The 25,083-nt window shown below is 33.9% G+C and overlaps 1 protein-coding gene across 3 annotated transcripts in view; it reads left to right on the forward strand.

Moving 5' to 3' along the window:
- LOC111515596 (synaptic vesicle glycoprotein 2B) overlaps window positions 1-15,456 on the forward strand; it is a 138,361-nt gene extending 122,905 nt beyond the window's left edge. For all 3 annotated transcript variants that reach the window (XM_074172861.1, XM_074172863.1, XM_074172862.1), the window contains exons 10-11: window positions 7,285-7,412; window positions 14,107-15,456. In XM_074172861.1, coding sequence (XP_074028962.1) covers window positions 7,285-7,412; window positions 14,107-14,162 — 184 coding nt within the window. In that variant the 3' untranslated portion in view covers window positions 14,163-15,456. The remainder of the gene's footprint in view (window positions 1-7,284; window positions 7,413-14,106) is intronic.
- The last annotated feature ends 9,627 nt before the right edge of the window (window positions 15,457-25,083 follow it).

The following is a 25,083-nucleotide window of genomic DNA, read 5'->3' on the forward strand; positions in this document are numbered from 1 at the left end:
AGAGTCAGACAAACCGTGAATCGTCAAGCAAGGGAGAAATTGCGATGAATACAGCATTTTAGCTAACTTCGAAAATTTTGACAGCAAGAAAGAAATTACAAAAGCAGGTTCCAAAATTACCTTCAAATGAAGCAGATCAATACAAATAAGCCTTATTGTGTTCAATTGCTATTAATTCTATTGGAGCTCAAAATTTCAACATGATTACAGCTTTGGCTGCTCCTAAAACTCTTGATCAGTTGACGTATGATGAATTGATAAAGTTATTGGAAGAACATCTTGCACCAAAGAAGAACGTTTTAGTTGCTCAACATCACTTTTTGTCAATCTATCAAAATGAACAACAATCAATTCCAGAATTTGTAAGTACACTCAAGAGTAATATAAGTGACTGTGAATTTACATGCGAGTGCAAGAAATCAGTTGCAGAAATCTTCCTGACAGCTCAATTCATTCGTGGCTTATACGATAATAGCATTCGTGAACAATTACTTCAGTCTGATAGTAAAACTTTCAAAGACATTTTTACGAGAGCAATTGCGCTAGAATCTTCGAAAATTGATGCTCATAAAATTGCCCAGAAAACAATTTCAACGTCATCTTCAACAGTTGATATCAATAAAGTCAAATGTTCACACCAACATGTTCATAAAATGCACAGAACTCATTCACGTTCATATATCCCTTCAAGAAATACAAAATCGAGGTACAATAGGCCACTCAGTAGCAAATATTCCCCTGGAATCACTAGGACTGCAGAATATTTGTCTTAGGTGTGGGAAATCCAATCATATCACAAAAGATTGTCACACTGAACAAATCTCACTCAAATGTACCTTATGCAACAGGACTGGTCACGTTTCTAAGGTCTGCATCACTTCATCAGTTGCAAAAAAGACAAAATCTGAATCGAATACTACTGAAATTCAAAGCGACGATTCATATGAAATCGCACGACAATATGTTGTGCAACATATTGTTGATATTCATCAAAATCATAATAGTTCTGGCACTGATATGAATCGTTATTACGCCCACGTCAAGATAGAAGGAAAAACAATCAAATTCGAAGTAGATTCGGGATCAGCTTATACGTTTCTTCAACGTCAACAATTACAAGATTTGAATCTGAATATTCCTCTCGAACCAGCAACCATGGGATTCCGCTCATATACTCAAGATGTTTTCATACCCGATGAGGAGATTGTAGTTAACGTTTCTTATGGTAACATCAAAATAAAAGAAGATGTTTATATTGTGCCAGATAATTACGCTGCTATTTTTGGTAGAGTTTGGATCCGACGCCTTAAGATAGATTTGAATCAACTAAGTCAAGAAAACACTTTAGTATCCTCTGAAAGATTCATCCTGTGGAGTGTAGACGAACTAAGCGCAAAATATCCAAATGTTTTCGAAGAGAAAATTGGATATGTTCCAGGTTTCAATGTTGTTCTCAAGTTACGTTAAGGTGTACAGCCATATTTCCATCGTGAACGTGAAATTCCCTACGCACTCAGCACATCGGTTGAAAAAGAGTTGGATGCACTTGATAATGAAGGAATCATAACAAAAATATCGATATCTGACTGGGGATCTCCATTAGTCGTAATACCAAAGTCAGATGGAGGCGTACGTTTGGCTTTCGATTACAAAGTCGGAGTCAACGAGCGACTTATGAATTCACATTATCCAATTCGGAAAATCGAAGATATTTTGAATAGTCTACGTAATTCTCGATTCTTCTGTAGGCTCGATTCATACAAAGCCTATCTTCATATCAAGGTTGATGAGAAATCGAGTGAAATTCAAACAATTACTACGCACAGAGGTACATACAAGATGAATCGATTATCTTCTGGGATAAAAACAGCCCCATCAGAATTCAACCGTATTATGGATCAGATTTCACGAGAAGTGCCTAAGACCGAATTTTATTTTGATGACATAGTGGTTCATAGAAATAGTAGAGAAGAATGTGCAACAAATCTCAATGTATGTTTTGATCAATTCCAGAAATATGACTTGCACCTCAATATATGCAAATGCAAATTTTTTTTCAAGATCAAATTGAGTTTTTGGGACATGTTATTAAATTCAATTCAAAATCACCCGAAAAAGTTGCTGCAATCATAAACATGGCGAAGCCGACGTCAGTGGAAGAACTCAGAAGATTCTTAGGCATGGTTACATATTATGCAAGATTCATTCCTAACAATTAAAGTAAAACTGCTCCTCTTCGTCACCTGCTGAAAAACAATGTCAGATTCAGGTGGACAACAGAATGTGAAGCACCTTTCATCTAACTCAAACAAGAAATTGCCAGTGACGAAGTTCTTATGCCTTTCAATCCATCGTTACCAGTGCAACTTGCATGCGACGCAAGTCCTAATGGTGTTGCTGGAATATTGTCACACGTTGTGGATGAAAATGAACGGCCTATCGCATTTGCTTCAAGGTCTTTGACTTCTGCAGAACAAGGTTACTCTCAACTCGATAGAGAAGACTTGGCCATCATTTTTTCTGTGGATCGATTTTACCAATATTTGTTTGCACGCCCATTCACACTCATTACGAATAATCAACCGCTTCTAAGAATTTTTCATCAGAACGCAAAGATTCCCAAGATGACTTCAGCTCGACTTCAAAGATACGCTACATTTTTGTCTGGATTCAATTACACATTATCCTTCAGGAAAGGAAAAGATAATTCAAATGTAGATTGCCTTTCAAGGGCACCGTTTTCAGCAAAACTTCAAATGGATTCAGTAATCAATAACGAAGTTCATCATTTATGTAATTCAAACATTTCACAAATAACTACATCAGAATTGTCTTATGAAACGCTGAAAAAGGAAACACTTAAGGACGAAACACTGTCAGCACTTTTGAAAGATCTAAAACAGGATTCAAATTGCAAAGCAGAATTCACTGTAGACTGTGATGTGTTATTCAAAGGCCAGCGTGTTGTTATACCTACATCTTTACAAGCAGCAGTTTTGAAAGAGCTTCATCATACTCACATTGGGATGACTAAAATGAAACAATTAGCCAGACGTTACGTTTACTGGAAATCTATTGATACAGACATTGATCACATGGTAAGAAGTTGCCCATCATGTGCATCTTTTCAGCCAAACCCTTCAAGAGCACCATTGCACCCTTGGATGGAACCAGAAAATAATTGACAGCGAATACATATCGACTATGCAGGACCGTTTCAGAATCATCATTTTCTTGTCGTTATCGACGCAAAATCCAAATGGGCTCGTAATGGATGTTATGGTTTCCGATAATGCAACTATATTCACCAGTGAAAATTTCAAAAAGTTTTGCCAATCAGCAGGTATTTTTCAAAAATTTATCGCACCAGGACACCCAGCTACGAATGGATTAGCGGAACGCAACGTTCAAACCCTTAAACACAGACTTGCTGCTATGGCTAACGAACCTTTTTCTATGCGACAGAAAGTTCGTGAGATACTTTTTCGTTATCGAGCAACGCCACTGGCTAATGGGAAGACACCATCAGAGCTTTTTCTTAATCGACAGATTCGTATCACGCTGGATGCTTTGAAAGCCGTTCATGAAAAATCAGCACCATCAAATAAAAAGGCACGACAATTTAGCGTGGGAGAAAGAGTTCAAATAAGGTATTACACAAATAATAAAACAGTCATGGAAGACAGGAGAAATTATCAAGAAATTTGGGCTTCTTCACTATCAAGTGAAACTCGATGATGGATATATTTTGAAGAGATATATTGATCAGATAAGGTCGACCAACTTGCCCAAAAGTAAATCCGTCTTTTTCGCACCTGAAGTAGAAGTTACTTATGAAGATCAATCCAAACAGCCTCATATAACTGATTTGGTGACGATTCCAGTGCGAGATGAACAAGCCAATCAACTCGATAATATTCAAAATGAGGTGTTTGAACCAGATCAAATTGAAGTACCTGATGATCAAATACCTCATCCACCAACCAACGTAACAAAGTTGAGAAGATCAGGCCGCCCTGTTAAACTTCCATCGCGCCTCAACGATTATGTAGTTGAAAAAAATAATTCAATAAGCGTGGGAGATTGTTGTGTATTACATATATTTATATATTTGGTACACCCGTTATATCATTAGTCGAAATTATTATCAAGTTGTCAAATAGATGTCAATTAAAAAGATCACAAAGAGAAGTCACATATTCATTATAAAGTGGCATTAATACATAAATCAAATCAAATACTACTCATTCACAACAATAATGAAAATTATATCCAAGAAATGAACATTTTTCACCACTTTCGACAGTCACCGTAACTGAATCTAAGAGTACTACAGGACTGTCCAAAGGATGTAAAAAGTAAACACATTATTGGATGAAATTGACATAGAAATGAGTGCTTTTAAAAAAATTACACATTTATAAATTGAATGGGACATATCTTTCAGGAGAAATTAGTTTTTGGAACGAAAGCTTTCTACTTCTCTAGTTTTATACAAAAGATGTGGGAAACTTCCGGAGGAAAAAATGAAGCTGTTAAGTTGAATGTTCATAATATGAAAGTAATTGTTTCGAGAGGGTTTTTTCTTCCAGTTTGTGTCTAAAAGTTACTTCTTGACACAACTTACACATCGGTGTTAAGAATTCATTTTGTAATTAATTGTTTTTTTATTTTTGAAATATTCCCACATTTTTTTATGAATGAAGATGGAGAAGCAGAAAGCCAAAATTTTTGCTTCCCAAATAATTGATATCTATTGAAAATATACCTCTTTCAATTCATTCGAAATGAATAGAAGTTACTTACAGATCCTGTATAGAAGTTACTTACAGATTCAAACTGGAAGAAAAAGTTGTTCCAAAGAACAACTTTCATAGAGTCGTAATATCATGAATGAAATAAGTGTTTCGTTTTGTAATGTTGTCTAAAAAGGTGCCGATGAGGTGATGGATCAGGCGTCTTATTCCGAAACTATAAATTATGCCATTTTGGATGGTGGTCATGATAGATGATATCATTTCATATCGAGTGCTCTAACGAAAAGTATGCACCTTGCTTTTCTCCTTTTTTTGTAACTTAACGCAAAAATGCTCTGACAGGTCAATTTTGCTTTTGAGGGGGACACATTTTAGATGTATTTTTCTACCGGTGCCTTCAACGTCCTAGCGAGGGTGAGTAACAACCCTAAAATTTTAAATGGAAAGTGGGGTCGAGTGATATATCATTTGAAAGGGCACAAAATTCTCTTTCCAATAATACTTAATTTGTTGTATTTACTTGAATAGTTATAAAAAAAGCAAGAACATTTACTCGATATTTTTGGTGTTAATGAAAATGCGGAAAAAACGGCATTTTTATCACTACTACATTCCTCAATTTCTCTCGTGCGTTTTTTGGTTCAAATAACATTAGCAGATAAGTGTACAAAAAGAATTTAGGCAAACGGTCATTGATTCAGTTCGGTTGCTTATGAAATTATTTCAACTTTACTGTAAAAATGGTTTATTCCATTTCTGAACGAGTTGAAATTGTTAAACTTTATTATCGACATAATAGTTATGCTAGACTTACTGCTCGCCCCTTTAATAACAGTCATCCCGGAAAAATGTGAATGATTCGTACGTTGCCAAGTTAGTCCAAAAGTTTGTCGATACCGGATCTGTCTGTAATGTGAAACACCAGCCACGGAAATCGATCAGAAATGAAGCAGTGGAAGTCGCTGTTTTAGGACATGTTGAATTGGATCATACTCAAAGTACCCGTCAGCTTGCTGCAGCCTCAGGTGTCTCCCGTTCGTCCATAATACGGATATTAAAAGCCTATAAATTTCATCCGTACAAAATTAAATTAGTACAGAAACTCAATGAAGATGATCCTGATAGAAGGCTGCAATTTTGTGAACAACTGAGCCAGCTACTAATTGATGATCCGCACCTATCATTCAACACGTGCTTTTCCGATGAGAGTACATTTTTTTTGAATGGAGCTGTGAATAGGCATAATTGCCGTTACTGGGATGACAGTAACTCACATATCGTAGGGCCACTTTTTATTCCTGGAAATTTAACTGGTGAGGTCTACCTGAACATGCTTGAAGATAAAATTGATCCTCTTATAACAGAAATAATTGAAAATGGCCAAAATTATAATGATGATCGGCTTCATTTCCAGCAAGATGGAGCACCTCCTCACTATGTTGCTCCGGTAAGAGAGTTTTTAGATGACCGGTTTCCTGGACGGTGGATTGGAAGGAGAGGCTCCATCCAATGGCCTGCCAGGTCACCTGATTTATCGCCTTTAGAATTTTTCATTTGGGGACACTTGAAAAATAAATGTTTTGCTACGCAGCCCGAGTCCATAGAAGATCTTCGCCAACGAATTACAGCAGAGTGCAGAAGTATAATACCTGATATGCTACAGAATGTTAGGAATACATTTGAACAAAATCTGTATTATTGTATGGAAGCAAATGGGTCACATTTTCAGCACTTGCTGAAGTAGGATTCTACTAAGTTTGAGTGAAATACAACAAATCAGGTATCATTGGAAAGATAATTTTGTGCCCTTTCAAATGATATATCACTCGACCCACTTTCTATTTAAAATTTTAGGGTTGTTACTCACCCTCGCTAGGGGGTTGAAGGCACATCTAAAATGTGTCCCGCTCAAAAGCAAAATTGACCTGTTCAAGCATTTTTGCGTTATACTACAAAAAAAGGAGAAAAGCAAGGTGCATACTTTTCGTTGGACCACTCTGTATATTATATTGTGTAATGCTCCTCTATGACTAATATCTGTGTCGATTCTATAACGAATGTCTGGAGTACAAAATGAATGGAGAAAAGTGGTTTTCGTATATTTCAATGTTCATATGAGAGCAGTTTTTTCAAAAGTTCGAATTTGCGAACCAATTTTTTGCCTGAAAATACAAATTCTTCGAAAGATAATTTTGATGAATAACGACACCATAACGACACAATTTCAGGCTCAGTACAGATTAGTTGAAATGAAATTAGTTAATAATGAAAAAACGCTTTTTCAAATGAACGCTTGAGAAAGCTATTGTCTAGCGAAATACGTAACGCGGATTTTGTAAAACCCTTTATGGTGAAAATCATACATTGAACTGTATTAATGAGAATTAAAACAATAACTGCGAATATAACTAACCCTAATATATTCCAGAGAAAGTATATTCTATGAATAAAATATCAAAAATATCAAAAGATTCATATTTATTACATTCAATTCAACCCTGAAATTTGAAATATTTATTTTTTTCAGGGTAATGGCAGCTGCGTTATCACTCACTTTTGGAAGAGGCGGAGCATTATTAGGAAACCTTCTGTTTGGTTTTCTGATAGACTTGAATTGTGTGGTGCCCATTGTGATTTTCTCCTGCATGTTATTGGGTAAGCCATGAAATATACAGGGTGTCCCTGGACTTCCTCTTTTCCTCTCGGGAATGTATAGATGGGGTCAAAATATCACCAGTACTTCATATAACTTTTTTTCCTAAAAGTCTTCGTAACCAAGTTACGGGCCCTCGAAGTTACAAAATGAAAAATGTTTTTTTTTGATAACTTTTCAAGTAAATATTCAAAATCATCCAAATTTTGATAATTGACTAAACAAATGAATTCCGTCGATGAGCTTTCATGCAGGAGTCAGTTGTTTTGCTACAAAGTTAGGAACGGACTACCCCCGATGGTGCACACCCCAAAACTTTGAAATGACAGATATTTTTCAATATTTTTCAACAAAATAAGGTTACTTGGTCAATTTTATGAATAAAAGTACTCGTGTGGAAAGTCGATCGGAGCAACGAGTCTTGATAAACATGTAGTTCTACTCGACGACATCAAACCCGCTCGTCCACCATTATTTGAAATGAATAATTATCAAAGCAGAAATAATAATGATAACGTTAATTCAACAACATTTATCCTGAGATGTCTACCATTATTCGAAAATATTAGTTTTTAAGGAAAATGGAAATGATAGGTAAGATGTTCATAACGAATTTTTATAATGCAAACACGTTTAACTAACGAAACTCAAGAGCCTCAAGAGCAAACAGAAATGAAAAATCCGCTACAGAAACTGCTCGATATGACCACCTTCTCTCTCTATACATTTTCTTAGTCTGCGAAGACACCCTCTCTGTACTTGAAATAGCATTCCAGGGTCGTTTCGTATGGCTTCACAATGTAATGTTATTCTATTCAACAATGCATCTCTTGTGTGAATAGGTGTAGCGTAAACAAGGCTTTTTAGATGCCCCCACAGAAAGAAATCCAATGGATTTAAATCCGGAGACCGCGATGGCCATGAATATGGCCCACCTCTACCAATCCATCTATTGTGGAAAATATGGTTCAGATGGTCACGCACAATCAAACTAAAATGAGGAGGAGCGCCATCATGCATAAACCACATATCTTTTCGGGTTTGCAATGGAACATGTTTCAAAAGTCCATTCAAATCGTTCTGAATGAACTCCAAATAACGTTCTCCATTCAATCGGTCCTGTAGAACGAATGGTCCTATAAGATGGTTTCCTATGATACCAGCCCAAACATTCACGTTGAATTTCCGTTGGTGTTTGGTTTGCAATATCCCATGGGGATTTTCTTCGGCCCATATATGGAGATTATGAGAGTTGATAACTCCATCTCTACTGAAACCTGCTTCATCAGTGAATAAAACTCGATTAATAAAAGTCATATCCTCTCTTTGCCTATCCATGAACCAATTGGCATATTCCAGTCGTGCTGGAAAATCTTGAGGTGTCATGGCATGTACCTTCTGGATGTGAAATGGGTGGAGCAGTTGTTCCCTAATTATTCTATGAATAGTGGACTTGGATGTATGGAACTGTTCTGATAGATTTCTGATGCTCATTGAAGGATCATCAGCGACGGCTTCCAAAATATTTTCCTCCAATACAACGATACGTACAGTCCTAGGAGCGCCCTCACCACCTCGTTTTGGCAAAACTGTACCTACAATAATATCGAAATAAAACAACGTGCTCAAATTAATTATCAATTATTACATACCTGTCTCCCCAAAGCTGCGATCGACACGCTCGAATGTTTCTCTTGACGGTACCGTTCGATTGGGAAAATGCTCGGAATACAGACGACGAGCTTCTGCAGCATTACAAAATGCTCGTCCATAAAATACATGCATATCTGCATATTCATTGAATGTAAACTTTTCGGCCATATCAAAAAAATTCAAAATATCCTATAGAATATTGACAATACAATGTCATATGACAACGCACCACTCAACAAAACAAAATCGCATTCCAGTTTCTCATTTTTTATCAAAACTTTCTAAAAGGTTTTTTTGTCAACATCTGTGAAAGGAATGGAACATAATTATTCCCTGGATATTTTTCACCTGATCATGTGCAGCCGTTTTTGTAGTTCATTCGTTTGATTTTTATTAGTATAGTAAATATTTTTTCCGATGTGCGTTTTTTCAGCTAAATTTAGATTCGTGTTAAAGAATTTCTCCCATAATATTATAATTATCAGTGAAACTCCTCAACAGTTTAGCTGTGAAGAAGAATTTGAAACATTCGAATGTTGAGTTTCATGAGATTCAGATAACTGATCAACACGAAACGTGATTATTCAACACGTATTATGTACATACAAAATATGGAATGAATTCGATATTTCATAGTAGAATAGCTTGTTAGTTTAAAAACACCACGAATCTACAGAACTTGATATTTCTTTTGAAAAAATATCTGCTATCACAATTGTGACTTAAACTTCCATGTAGATACTGTACTTTTTGTTTACGACTTCATTTTAGCATACTTTGTATTATTCCTGTTATAAATGTTGTTGAATTAACGTTATCATTATTATTTCTGCTTTGATAATTATTCATTTCAAATAATGGTGGACGAGCGGGTTTGATGTCGTCGAGTAGAACTACATTTTTATCAAGACTCGTTGCTCCGATCGACTTTCCACACGAGTACTTTTATTCATAAAATTGTCCATGTAACCTTATTTTGTTGAAAAATATTGAAAAATATCTGTCATTTCAAAGTTTTGGGGTGTAACTTCGAGGGCCCGTAACTTGGTTACGAAGACTTTTAGGAAAAAAAGTTATATGAAGTACTGGTGATATTTTGACCCCATCTATACATTCCCGAGAGGAAAAGAGGAAGTCCAGGGACACCCTGTATAATAACGAAAGATTTGTTCATAAATTGCACGATCCTTTCTCCTACACTATGTGAAAATTTTTCCAAATACACTCTGTCTCGTAGAAAAAAGTATGAAGATGTATTTCCCACTATTTTTCGGATGTTCAACCTTTATCGATCTGAAAAATTATCATAACTTCTTTGTTGTTGGAATTGTTGGGTTGCTTATAGATCTCAATGGCCTCCCTTTATGGCGTCGTGCGTAGTAATGTGTTGAATTAGACAAGACAATTTCTCAGTATTTCAATACGAATTGTGAATTTTTGCCGCCTCGTGATGGCGTAGCTGCCCCCTCATGGTTGCATGAGGCGGCGCTACGCTTGTGTTCTTGTATCCTGGTATTGATGCTGTGTTTGGTAAATCCAATGTAAACTGAGCCACAGGAACAGAATACATTTTGGAATACACTTTTTACCAGATGATGAAATATATGCAGTACCTTTGAATGTTCCCTTTTTCTCGTGAAGTTTCTTGGTGACAATTTTTGTTTCACACCATTTTATTGCGTGTAAACCAGATAATTTCAGAATATGCCCAGCTGTCTTTATATGTGTTAAACTGTATTATCGAACTTATTTTCTGTCAGAAGAGATCTCAATGTGTTTTAAACATTATTTTTACATCATAACTGTAACGGATTCATCTCAAATTTTCTGACTTACCAGGAAAATAATATATGACGTTATTTGTGAGATACGTGTGTTGTTGTTAGGTTTATGATGAATAATTGTGTTATTTGTATATATATATATATATATATATATATATATATATATATATATATATATATATATATATATATATGTTGAATACTGTTTCCAACAGTTTCATTGAGGGCTCTTTCTACAAACTGTTTCGGACTTTTTTCTTCAATAATAGTTACTTCCTCTTCGTTTATTCTTGAGATTGTGAAACACTGAGAAAATGTCTTTCAGAGAAGCCTTATCTAATTTTCAACCCCGAGTTCGGGTATGTCAACCCAGTCTTAGGAGGTGGCAATGTAGTTGATAATGGGAAGCTTCAATCCTATATTTGACTATTAGAATGCATGAATGATTCAATATAAGACCGAAAAAAAAGTTGTTGAAATAGATAGCACAAGATATGATGTTCCTGAATTCGATTCTCAAAAGTTATTTCAATTTGACCAATATATACCTACCCTAGGATATGTTCCACAAGTTAATTCATATACTCCTGATTTCTCGAATTTGGATGTTTTGTCTTTATTATTGTTAACTGACGGTTTTGAACACATCCGAATTTGAAGTTGGTTGAGGCTTTAAAACGTCTTTCTTCACTACCGGTGTCTCTTAAATTGAAATCAATGTGGGAATGATCAAAATAGTACTTATCTATTTAACTTTTTTTTTCATGGAATTATTTTCCAGCATCTTGACATTAACCTTTCTCGATTTCACATCATTCCAAGAAATATGTGGATTCGTTTTCCGATGCTATTCCAGGTTAGCTTTCCAAATTTCTGCTACCGTAGTTGTCGGTTGATTAGTCAAACCGCCAACACCGTCATAAAAACTTGGCAAGTTTTGGCGTCTCGAGCGGGATTTGAACGAACATTTTTTACTTAAAAATGTACGCCACTTACTTTTGTGCAATTTTTATTATTTCCTTTGATTGAGCAATTAGAAATACAACTTCTTTGTTTCTTGGATTTTTTTTCGTATCTTGCTTAGTTTTAAAGAAAAAAAAAGTCGACCTAATTGCATATCCCTGGACCTCACGAGGAATAATATGGGGAATTAAATGTTTCTTTCGGAAATTATTATTTTTACAATTTTTAATTACTAATTATGTAACAATAACAACAAATATTAAATAATATTAACATCTAGACTAACGAATTGCACTAAATTAAATGTTGGAAATGGCCTCCTTCGGCTTCAATACAACCGTCTAGCCGCCGCATCAATGAATTTCGCACGATTCTGAAAATATCATAAATAATAATCAAAAGTTGCCTTGGAAAACGATTGCAGCATTTAATAAACAACTTGACAGTTGTTGTCAACTTTATAAGCTTTCAATTTATAATTGTTAATAAAAGTGTGTTTAGTGGTTGCTTTTCGAACCATTTTTGTAAAACATGATTCAATTTACTATTTGTGAAATGGCAGATATGCATTTCTGTTATGGAATGGCTCACGGAAACTCGAATGCTGCAAGACGCATTTACCATGAAAGATTTCCTCAGCGCGTAGTGCCTAATAGAAGAACTTTTGTACGTCTCCATGCACGACTTTCTGAAACAGGCAGCTTTAAAAGATCGACGGTTGTCATTGGAAGGCCTGCAACGGTACGAACAGTTCAAATTGAAGAAGTTGTTTTAAATGAGATTGAAGTAAATCCTCATACCAGTATTCGGCAAATAGCTGAAAAACTGAATATTACCCATGTCACAGTGTGGCAGATTTTAAGAGCCTAGCAGCTATATCCCTATCACAAGCAACGTGTGCAAGCTCTATTGCCCAGATATTTGCCTGTAGGACTAGCTTTTTCTAATTGGTTACGTGGTAAAATAAGAAGAAATCCAGGTTTCCTTAGTCGAATATTGTTTACAGATGAACCTTGTTTTTCTCGCAATTCAATTATGAACTTCCACAATAATCACATTTGGGCCGAAAACAATCCACATGCCTTGAATTGTCGGTGACCATCTCATTGCGCCACACTTCCTTCCACCTAGACTTAATGGAGAAGAATACCGAAGGTTTTTAGAATTTGTTTTACCTGGACTTTTGGAAGGAATTCCAGTCATGGAAAAATTCCGTATGTGGTACATGCACGATGGTGCTCCACCACACTTTAGTGTAGTGGCATGGCAATTTTTAGATGAACATTACCATAATTGCTGGATTGGGAGAGCAGGCCCACACCCATGGCCACCTGGCTCGCCCGAAATGAATCCTTTAGATTATTTTCTCTGGGGACACCTCAAAGCGTTGGTATACAAAATTGCCATTCAAAGTGAAGAGGATTTACGGAATAAAATCATTAATTCATTTGACATGATAAAATATACGCCAGGTATTTTCAGAAGAGTGCGGAATTTAATGATGCGGCGGCTAGATGGTTGTATTGAAGCCGAAGGAGGCCATTTCCAACACTTAATGTAGTGCAATACGTTAGTCTAGATGTTAATCTTATTCAATATGTGTTGTTATTGTTACATAATTAGTAATGAAAAATTGTATAAATAATAATTTTCAAAAGAAACATTTAATTCCCCATTTATTCCTTGTAAGGTCCAGTGATATGCAATTAGGTCGACTTTTTTTTCTTTAAAACAAAGCAAGATACGACAAAAATTCAGGAGACAAAAGAAGTTGTATTTATAATTGCCTAATCCAAAGAAATAATAAAAATTGCACAAAAGTCAGTGGCGTACATTTTAAAGTCAAAAATATTCGTTCAAATCCCGCTCAAGACGCAACTGGACTTAAAAAATTAAATCTCGTTCGGGCTAAATTAGCTCCGTAATGTTATAAATACCATTGCCGAATTACAACAAAATTAGGTAAAGGATATTTTAGATATTTACGAACAACTTTTTTTTTTTTAATTTAACACCCTGTATCTTGAGAACGAAGGATTTGGGAACCCATGTTTATGTGAACATTTCGTCTTAAAATTACCTGAAGAATCGTTTGTTAAATTTATGGTACATACTCAATTAACACCCTGTATAATTTAGAGTGCAGAATTAACTTTCAGTATGTTATTCACTACGAAAAAGCTATTGTGATAGCATGAAATTTGTGAAATTACTATGGATCTTCATCAAGTAATGGTCGAGTGAATCAGAAATTTTTACTATTTGTACTATCTTATCACTATCTTTTCGTTTTCAGGAAGCGGGCTTTTATGTTTGATGCTGCCAAACACAGGAAAGGGATCGCTGGAGTAACCAAAATATATAAACTATTGGGAATATTGTATTGATGCCGTGTTCAAGGATCTCAAACACACTGAGTTGACAATAGTACTGATTATCGGTTTTGTTCAAAGCCCTGCCTAAGTATGTTGTTGAAACTATAAACTTGACTTTGATCTGAGTTTACTCAAAGCTAGTTCGCTGAACTAATAGTATTGCCTATTTAAGATAGTATATCTGATTATTAATGATTCATTATATTCATGTGAATGATGATATTTGTTGAATAATGTTCACATGAAAACTTTTTTGTGAGAGTCGATTTTTGATCGATAATATTGAACTATTCTCGGCGAGTCTCAGTTTTTGAATATGGTGAAGTAAATTGAAATTTTATCCAACTTATATCTGCCGCTGTGCTTATTGTATTTGCTTTGGGAAATATTCACGTGATTTTTGTATCGAAAAATAAAGTCATTGACGCATTTCCGTGTATTGTGCAGAAAAACGATGCGATATATTAGTTCTTTTTTCACTCAGTCGATATCCTATATTGAGTTTTCATCATCAAACCAGATAAGGGTAGTGAAGTATGACAAAGATGAGTTCCGTACACAGAATTTGAATTCATTGAATTATAAAACAAACTATTTTTTATTATAAACGCAAAGTAACCAGTTGGTCAAGCTCAACATCTGTTATACACGGTATGTCATTGTGATAAACAATATTGTATTTGATTACGTAGGTTATAGATGGAAGAGAGCTGCAATAGTATGTATTATTAGTTTTACATTGTTTTTAGTACTTTTATGTTATTTTTTGTGTCTATGAAATTTGCATGAAGCAGCATATTTTTATAATGTAACAATAATTCGAATGTATTGTTTATGTAAAGAGCAGTGCGAGAAAATGAGTCAAGATAGCATTTCTTTTGGTGTATGGACTTCCATTGTATAATATGATACTAATATGATTTGAAATCTCTGAAAAAACAAATAAAATTGAAAATTAATATAGATAGCTAATTTCATTATTTCTTTCAGAGATTCCAAATCGTATTAATATCATATTAGACAACGGAAGTCCAAATTAGTAAAATTAACCTCTTTCAAACAAATTATTATTCTTTGTTGACGTTAATATTTTTGTTTTCACTCATGCAACATAATATATCTGATAAATATAATGATCTTAAGTTTTGCAAACTTGTACATTTCACATTCGATATTTATGAGTATTATTTTGACTCCTTTATTTTTCATTTAATTTATTTATATTATCTTTTATTCAGCATGTATATGAACCTCAAATAAAACTGCACGAACATGATGTTTTTTTTTAAATCAGACTATTCCATTATACATCCATTATGCATTTTTTTTATTCAATGTACCAAAAAAATTCCATCATACTTTGAGGCAGGTGAATACAGTTTTTAAAGCTGAACACATTCGAGGAAAATATGTTTAGATTGGTGATTCTTTTGAACTTTAAATTCAATGTTCGCAAATCTCCAAATTCATCGTATTAACGAGAGTTCAGTTAAAGATTGTAATTTTATTTTTGTTGGAGTGGTTCAAAACGTGAGTTTCAAAAGAAAGCACAACAAAATACAGTCAGAAACATTTTGGAAATATGTCCAGAAGAAACGTTAAAAAAATTTATCATCCAGGTATATTTGAGACAAGAAATTGGGAACACAAGAAGAGTTTTAGGTAATTTTTCTTCAAGTTAACAACAAACAGGAACAAAAAAGCGGTATGACGTGTTGAAAAAAATTATGTATTATTTTATACTATAAACCGTTCATCTGTAATATGTGGAAATAGTAATAGTTATTAGAATAACCGAAAATTAATCAACGTGCCAAGTGACTGTTACAAAAAAATGCTTGGTAAAGTGCTACAGTTGGTACAGTATGCAATAAATATCAGTCGCCTTTGTGAGAAATTTGGGATTTTACAAATATACATTTATTTCTTGTAGCTTATCTGTAACATCCAGTATAGTTGAATATAATTCAGTATTGAATATCGTTTGGCCCTAGGAGACATTGGAACATATTGTCTCTGGTCTGGATTCCCTGCTATACTGGCCTGGAAGGCAATGTGGCTGCTGACTCCCTTGCGAAAGAGGGTGCTGCAAGCAGCTTCATCAGACTAGAATCTGTCATTGGCATCCCTTTAGCCTTTGCCAAATAAATATTGAACACCTGGCAATAAGATTTATGGACTTCTGGCAGAATCTTCCAGGATTGGCTCACTCCAAGGCGTTCCAAGGCATTCACCCTTCGAAGCTTGATACCAAACAGTTGTTGGACTACAGTAGGGATGAACTACGATGTCTAACAGGCTTTCTTACAGGTCACTGTCATTTGAATCATCATATGCAGAGACTCGGACAGTCGGAAGACACTGTGTGTGTCGCCTCTGTTTGGAAAATGATGAAACAGCAGAGCACATACTTTGTGCCTGCCCCGCTGGGGACCGAATCAGGTTTTTAGAGTTCGGCAGAGCCGTACCCTTACCCTCTGACCTGAAATACCACTCACCATACAAACTAATTGACTTCGTTAGGAAGCTGGGTTTATTTGGTCGAGTATGAATAGGTGTGAGCCACAATAAACTCTTGCGGATTGCGGTGAAAGGTCGAATAGACCCAATCACTTTGGACCTAACCTAACTTAGACCACTGTATTGGCTGCTGTGGATCAAAGAATATGTTTTAAATATTGATTCATTGATTGCAGAAAATTGACTTTGAAAATTCAGGAAATATTGGTTTTCGTTATAGAAACGGCCGTTCAAATTTTTTATCAATTTGAAGGAATGAATAAGCATTCTCACATCTGATGAAAAATACGATACAATTTCGATGCATCTAAAGAAACAAAATCGTATTTGGCTTTTTTATTCTGCTAACAAAAATGTTGGTTTGATTCTGACTGGAATGGGAATCCTATCATGAATCGCAGAAAGAACTAATCAATGAACTACATCATTTCAGAAAGTGAATTATTATGGGTAGGCACCCAACTCGAACAAATGTTCAGGTAATTCAAGGTCATAAAATGTGATTTTTGTTCAAACTAGTTTGGAATTGTCAAATGACAAATGTTAGGTACCTGTCCATTTACAGCGCGAAGGCATAACTGGGTTACTCAATTCTGGTTTCGCAATTGAAGAGTCAATTAGTGTAGCAGTACTTCCTTCATCCAATCAAGCACGTACAGTAAACGTAATATTGGAGCTTTTGAATTTTACTGAAAGAATCTTGAGCCCAGAATGTCTTCAATACAAACATTGGATCAGAAGTTAAGGAAAATGCGTTATGTTGGTTATTTTTGTGAAAAAGTGGATAATAATTTATCAAGTTGATGTTGCAAGCTTTCTTTCTTTAAAACACCTTCAGGTGAGACTATAGACAACAAAAACAAGCATTAATCTTCTAGGCATGCTAATTTATATTGCTGTTGTACGTCAGAAGACATGAACTGATTGCGTATTTCGACTGGGTGTCGGATATTATTCACATATTATGCAGGTTTTCTTGGTGGAACCTGAATATTCATCATTCCGTGTTGATAATGTTTCCGGGTAGATAGATATTTCTTGATCGAAAGTTTTTCTTCAATTGCTTGTTTCATGGCGAAGAAAGGATTTCTTCTCAACCAGAAAGCTTTTCCATTGTGTTTATAGATGTGGTGGCAGTTTATCAATAGAGCTTGCTAGTAAGTTTGAATGAATTTGTCAAACTTTTACTTCAGTTCCAGTCAGAACTTTTATCACACTTGCAACTGTGATGCTGTGATATATATAAATATACATATATATATATATAAATGACATAAATGACATATACATATACATATATATATATATATATATATATATATATATATATATATATATATATATATATATATATATAAACTCACGTGGAAAAATAATAATTAGTTTTGCTGATGAGACAGCTATTGTCTACCATGGGAAAAACTGGATCGATCTCAAACAAATAGTTGAAAATTACCTCTAGAAAAGTTTTGCTGATGAGACAGCTATTGTATACCATGGGAAAAACTGGATCGATCTCAAACAAAAAGTTGAAAATTACCTCTAGAAAATAGTAACGTGATTTAATCACAAGTTGCTGACGGTTAACTACAAGAAAACTATTTTTATATTTTTCGCTAACAGCAGGAGTGGTTTGCCAAATTTTGATAATCGAGTCATCGAAGATAACACAGGGGAAACCAGCCAGATAATGCGTGTTGAGAAAATAAAATACCTAGGTATAACTATAGACCAATGTCTTAGGTGGGAAGCTCATGTCAACTCTGTTGCTCGCACTTGAGAAGCCTACTATTGAAATTCAAATATATTCAAACTATTGTTAATTTACCACAAATGAGAATCATTCATAGTGCATTTGTAGAATCTAGGTTGAGGTAATGGTATGCTTGGTTGAGGTGGAGTTGCGAAAACCCATCTGCAAAACTTGGAATCATTACAAATGAAGTTCATAAAAATAATGTACCAAAAAAATTCAACTTACGCTTCAGAAGCACTATTTAAAGAGGCACTACTCCTCAATATAAGTCAGCTCTACTTCATAAATGTTGTTTCATTCCAATTCAGAGAAAAAAACATGCAATTTGTAGATCTTCGATATTCCACCAGGCACAAAACTAATGCAAATCTCAAAACAAATCCGGCTACAAGAACTCTAGCTTAAAGATTCCACCTTGCAGAAAGATTATTTAATACCCTGCCAACTGATATTAAATATGGAATCAATAGCACAAAATTGATCAGAACCAAAGTGAAAAACTATTTGCTTGATTCAAATAGAATGGATATTCGTAAATTGATTGATCCGAATAATGAGTTTAACGAATATGTTGCCTATTTTGTTAGGAAAAATATGTGGTTCAATGGGAAATCAAAATAATTCAATATTTTTAATAATTTCTTTTCTCGAATAATTTTTTCATTATATTTATCTTATCATCTTATCATATATGGATATATGATTGAAATTCTAAACTGTTAGGTATAAATTATAAATGGAAGAAAAACTGTTTTTTTATTCTTTTCTTTTTTTCTCTTATAGAGATACATTCATTGTAACTTTTTAATAAAAACACTATCTACCCATATATGTGTGTGTGTATGTATATGTATATATTCATACGTATAGATGAAACAAATTTTAGTTACATTAATGTATTTCATAAGTTTTCGGTATATTAATACATATAGAGATCATAACATGGTATACTAGATAAATGAAACCCCACTCTCAATCTAAGATTTTTGTGGGTAATTTGTTTATTCTACACCAACATTGTATGTAACTTTTGTAATATGTATTTGTATATTTTTTCAATGTGAATAAACGTTATTATTATTAGGTATATCAAAAGTGCTTTCAAAAAAAGAAAAGTTTAGGTAAGCGTTAATCATTTATTAAGAACAAACGGGTGAAAACGTGCATTCACATTTTTTTTTTCGACAAAAACAATGTTGACCATAAGTGATTAATATAGAATTCCGTAGTGATTAATTGTTTATTATAATTTTATGGAAGTAACACTTACTTCAATGTTCGAAAAAGAACATTGTAATTACCAAAAATTAAATATTATCTGCGAATATTTGTTGTTTTTGTATAGAATCGTACTCAGGATTTGAAAATCTATTCCCGGATATGCTAACCCAATGAATTAATGAATGATGAATTGAATTTTGCAAGCTTTTTAACATTTCAACTATTTGTTATCAGGATCTATACTAATGTCTTATTGACTTTGTCGACATTGGATCATTATTAGATGGGCTGAAAAGTTCGTAGGCTAACACACAGACGGCGCCACTAGTATTGAATTCATATGATTATTAGTTGACCCTAACTTTCAAAAGACACTTGTACAAATTTCACAGCTGTCAGAAGACTTTCAGTTTGTGAGATAGAACATTTTGGGTTAAGCAACTTTTTTACTTTAAAAGAAAATGGATGAAAAGGATGTTCGTGTGTTGATGGAGCATTCATTTTTTGGTGGAAAAAACTACTGTTGTAGTCATGACTTGGCTTGATAAACATTATTCGGGCTTTGCACCAGAAAAATCAACAGTTGATTAGTGGGTTGCTAAGTTTAAACGAGGTGACGCAGTGAATGCACCAAAGAGGCTGTTATCGACGAAAACATAAAAAAAGTCCACGAAATGATTTTGCATGACCGCAACGTGAAAGCAAAGAGAAAGCTTTTGCTCTAAATATATCAAAGGAATGTGTTGGACACATCGTGCATGAATATTCGGGTATGCGAAAGCTCTGTTCAAAGTGGGTGCCGCGCGAGATCACAGTTCACAAAATTGATAATTCTGATTGGACAGCACATGGTGAATCAACTCTAAATCCTACAGAGACGCAACAGACGGCTGACAAGATTATGGGTTGGGATGCGCATATTCATCGACTATCTTGAGAAGGGAAAACCATTAACAGCTATTTTTACATAAAGTTATTGGAGCGTGAATCGTGGAAAAACTGCAACATTTGAAGAAGAAGAAAGTGCTATTTCATCAAGATAAAGTACCGTGTCACAAATCAATGAGAACGATGGCATAATTGCATTAGTTGGGCTTCTGATTGCTTTCGCATCCACTGTGCGGATAAAGCGGTAATCGTCAAAACTGAGGCCTATGTTGAGGCTGAAGACGAATCGTACTATAAAAATAATATTCAAAAATAGACTGCTACAATCTTTGTACTGTCTTCGAAGGCAACCATATTGCACAATGAAATCAAATTTTACCAAAACATTGTTTTTTCTATTCTAGCTTACGAGTTTTTCAGTCCAACTACTGCTTGTTGAGATTTTATTTTCATCCAGGTCTCTCAAATAAATTCAGTACCTCGGAACTATTCGATAATGTTTCAATATTTCTACATCAAAGTATAATTACGGAATGAATGTCCTTGATGAGTTACGAAAGGTCAAAACATATTTCATAACTGATTATGAAAATTAAGGCATTTCAACATTTACGACAATATTAACATATAAACTGGAACTTTTCTTGTTGGAAAAATAGAATGAGTACTGTTAGAATACATATTTAGACCAAAAAAATAAATAACTGAAACTATCCTGATCTGGTCTGATCAAACTATTGAAATAGTCCATTTGTTAATAAAAAATGTATAAACAAATGGAGATCAAAATTATTCGTTTTAGTTTATAAATGTCTTTTATCGACATAAAAACGATAAAATAGTGATAAATGAAGAAAAAAATATTTTTTACAACATTATTGTTTTTTCTTTTTTTGTTTACTTTAAAAAATTATTATGAACAAAGTATTAAAATTTTCAGAACTGCTATCATGCAATCTTCTTTTGTATGTATTTGAAAAGGGCTCCACGAAGGGAAAACATTTTATGGTAATTATTCAAATATTTATTTTACTTTGAACGATAAAGGAAGTTTTAGAAAATTTTGTTAATTAACAGTTGTCTAGATTATTAAAAAAATGACTTTAATGGAATATTTCAAAGGAAATCAGTTCTCCATTGTATTTAGATTATATCATGAATTTTTAAAATTTTTCTATTTACTTAAAGTACCTTAAAAAAAATATTTTCAAGTTATGTACTCGCTTAAAACCCGTGCGCGCAACCTAAAAATGACGCGCGGATGGCTATTTTTAGCGTTAAATTAAAATTATAAATAGTGGAGATACCGTTTCGGGAGTCGGAACTTTTTTTTAGTAAATTTCCTGCTCTTCAAGGATCTTTATTTCAAAATTCAAAAATATTTATAGTTTACGAACTATAAACAACAATCTCCAATTGTTTATAACTTTTAGAATTTTTTATGAACTAATTTCCTTTTTTTTACAATGATCTAGACAATATTCCTGATCGAATGAGTCTAACCACTTAATTTTACTAATAGTATGTCCATTTAACACGAATCTAAACTTATAGCCCAGACTAATAGTACAAACTCAATCTGAGCGATAGTGTATGGTGTGATGATGCGGTACTGTTTGCTCTCAATAAACCCCGCTTAAGTTCTATGATAACATGCCACACAGGGAGCAGTGGACGTGAGCATGCCGGGACGGAAACATGACAAGAAATTTCGTTTCCCTATAGTTTCTTATGGGGGGGGCGTCCTGTTCCTGTCCTGGTATGTGCCTGTCCGTTGTTTCTCTTAGTGCGCGTCCCGCTACAAGAAACTATAGGTTCGTTCCAACCTTGAGTCACAAACAGATTTCCAACTGTTTGTGAATCGTTGTCAACGCGCATGTCTGGTAAATATTGGTTTCTGATTAATTTGAAATTTCTGATTGGAACAGCTGATAGTTCAACTGAAGTTTGGCATGGAATTTCAACATAACCTTTAAAAATAATTTGGGAAAGAACGTTTTTGGCTTTCTACTACTCCATCTTAATACAAAAAAAGGGGATGAGGGAATATTCCAAAGAAAGGAAGGAAGTAATCAATTTGAAAATAAGTAACTCTATACATGGATGTGTAGATCATGCAAAGAAGTAACTTTCAGACACAAACTGAAAGAATGTCCTCCTGAAACAGCTACCTTCATATTTTTTCGAAATAAATACTTCTATATGAACACTGAATTATACAAAAGATACTTTTCTCTACTCAGTTTGTATTTCAAACATTCCACAACGAATGTCACTCCTGAAAATATAACCCCTTCAATTCTTTAAAAATAAATCTAATCAAGTGTATTTCTGGAGAGTAAAAGAAGGTTGCAGTATTTTATATCTCTATTCTATTTACTTATCAACATGGAACTGGGAGGTCACCGCAATAATTAATTTGTGTAATTGAAGATGTTCATATTATAGGTTCACTTAAAGAATTCCCAATTTTTTCTGCGCCAGCAAATATATAATTTATTTTATTACAATTTTTGCAGGTTATGTTGTTTGTAAGTTGCATGAACATAAAACAGAAACAGTAATACGGAATACGCATGCGTCAGATTGATGGTTAGAAGATAATCCTCAAACCATTCTGATAGATTTCGAACAGGTTTGAATCTTGGATGGAACAGAAAACTGATAGTTTACTAATGGTTGGAAACTCACGTTGGAACGCAATCACATTACTGCGCAGAATCCTGACTGTCAGAAACTGTTTCTGACGCTGGTTGGAACGAACCTTATAGAAACAGAAACGAAGATTCATGTCATGTTTCCGTCCTGTCGCAATGACAGTGACAGACGTAACATTGAAACGGTAGGTATTAACAGTATTTGTGAGAGACACGCTTTACGTAGGGTTCACAATAGTTTTTTGAGACATCAGAATTTCATTTTATGTATATAATGAGTGTACCTACTATTTTTCTAATCATCGGTGATGGTTGTTCCTAATAATATGAATTACAGACCCATAATTATGGAATTCGATATGTAGAATTGGGAGCCTCATTAGATACAAATATTGTTTTTTTAAAATTTCAGGTTATCTATGTTGAACTTGTCAAAATTTTCAGTAAATTCGTAACGTATTGATAGTACTTACTTATTCATAAGATTGCTTCATGTGTTGAGTTTGAACAAAGATAAAACCAAAAAAACCTTTCTTTGAAGGTGATTGACAACGTTTCATGATGAATTTCACTAGTTCGGACTTTCATTGTCTAATATATCAGTCATCACCCGAAGACGATTGGTAGATACTAACAATCGAAACGTCATGAACTAGCGTGGCTTGGAATCTTGTTATTTTTATTTTCATTTTCATTTTCATTTCTGAATATTTTTATTTTTATTATATTTTTTGTTCAATCGTTCTATTTGTACTTGTATTTTATTTCACTATTATTTCATTTCAGGTTATTTTTGCTTAATATAATTGTTATTTTCAGCTATTCATTTTTAATTCTTTTTTAGTTGTTTCAGGGATTTCAAATAATTTTATATATTAGACAATGGAAGACCGAACTAGTGAAATCCAAAAAAAAAACTACTAGGTTTTCATATAGACAGCAATCTAAACTGGAAAACACACATCATTGAAGTTAATAAAAAACTATCCAAAGGCCGTTTCGAAAAAAAAATTCAGAGAGATGGTTAGAGCAAACTATCGTGATCATGAAAAACCTTTTTTCATTGATCTGGAGATTCTCACTGTCCCACGTTTATATTATACTTGAAGGTATATTATACGTTGAAAAAAATAAAGATAAATACACTACTGGGGCAATGATACACGAATACAATACCAAAAGCAAGGAGACCATCAGAACAGCTAAAATTAATTTGGTGAATACTGAAAAACAATCCAAAGCATTTTTTCAGCAAAATATATAATACTTTTCCGCAAGAGTGGAAAAACTTTTCAATTAAAAAACTCAGCGAGCGCTTGTAAGCCAAGCCACATCCAAGCATTTTACAAAATAAATGATGTCTTTGGCGCTGTTTTCTCTTATATTTCAAATGTGAATGCAAATAGTGTGTGAATTTTTTGTTTGACGTGTCAAATGTCACTATGTTTGTTGTCTTTTCACCTTATGTACTATTGTATTATGAAGAGCAATAAATTCTTATTTTATAATTATAAAATATAAGATGAATTCATTTGTTAAGGCCAACATGCAATCATTCGTTCGCAAAGAATACAAATACAAAGAGAAGTCGTTTCATTTCATACTTTATACTTTGACATTTTTTGTTGAAATAATTTTGTTACCTAATAACATACGTCCCTAACTGCAAAGAATATTTCAAAGCCCTTTCTTCAATATGCTAAAAATATGTCATTCGAAATGTTTTGGGGACATTCTCCTAACTTTATGTGAGTATTCTTAATAGGTTTTCTGAACGTTCTCAAAACATCCAACATAGAACGTCTGCTATGATATTCTATGAATGTTCAAAGCACCATTTTTATTTTTTTGTAATA

This window comes from Leptinotarsa decemlineata, unplaced genomic scaffold (assembly GCF_025532065.1).
Source record: "Leptinotarsa decemlineata unplaced genomic scaffold, Ldec_3_MD MMD2_tig00000199_RagTag_RagTag, whole genome shotgun sequence".
Taxonomy (NCBI): Eukaryota; Metazoa; Arthropoda; class Insecta; order Coleoptera; family Chrysomelidae; genus Leptinotarsa; species Leptinotarsa decemlineata.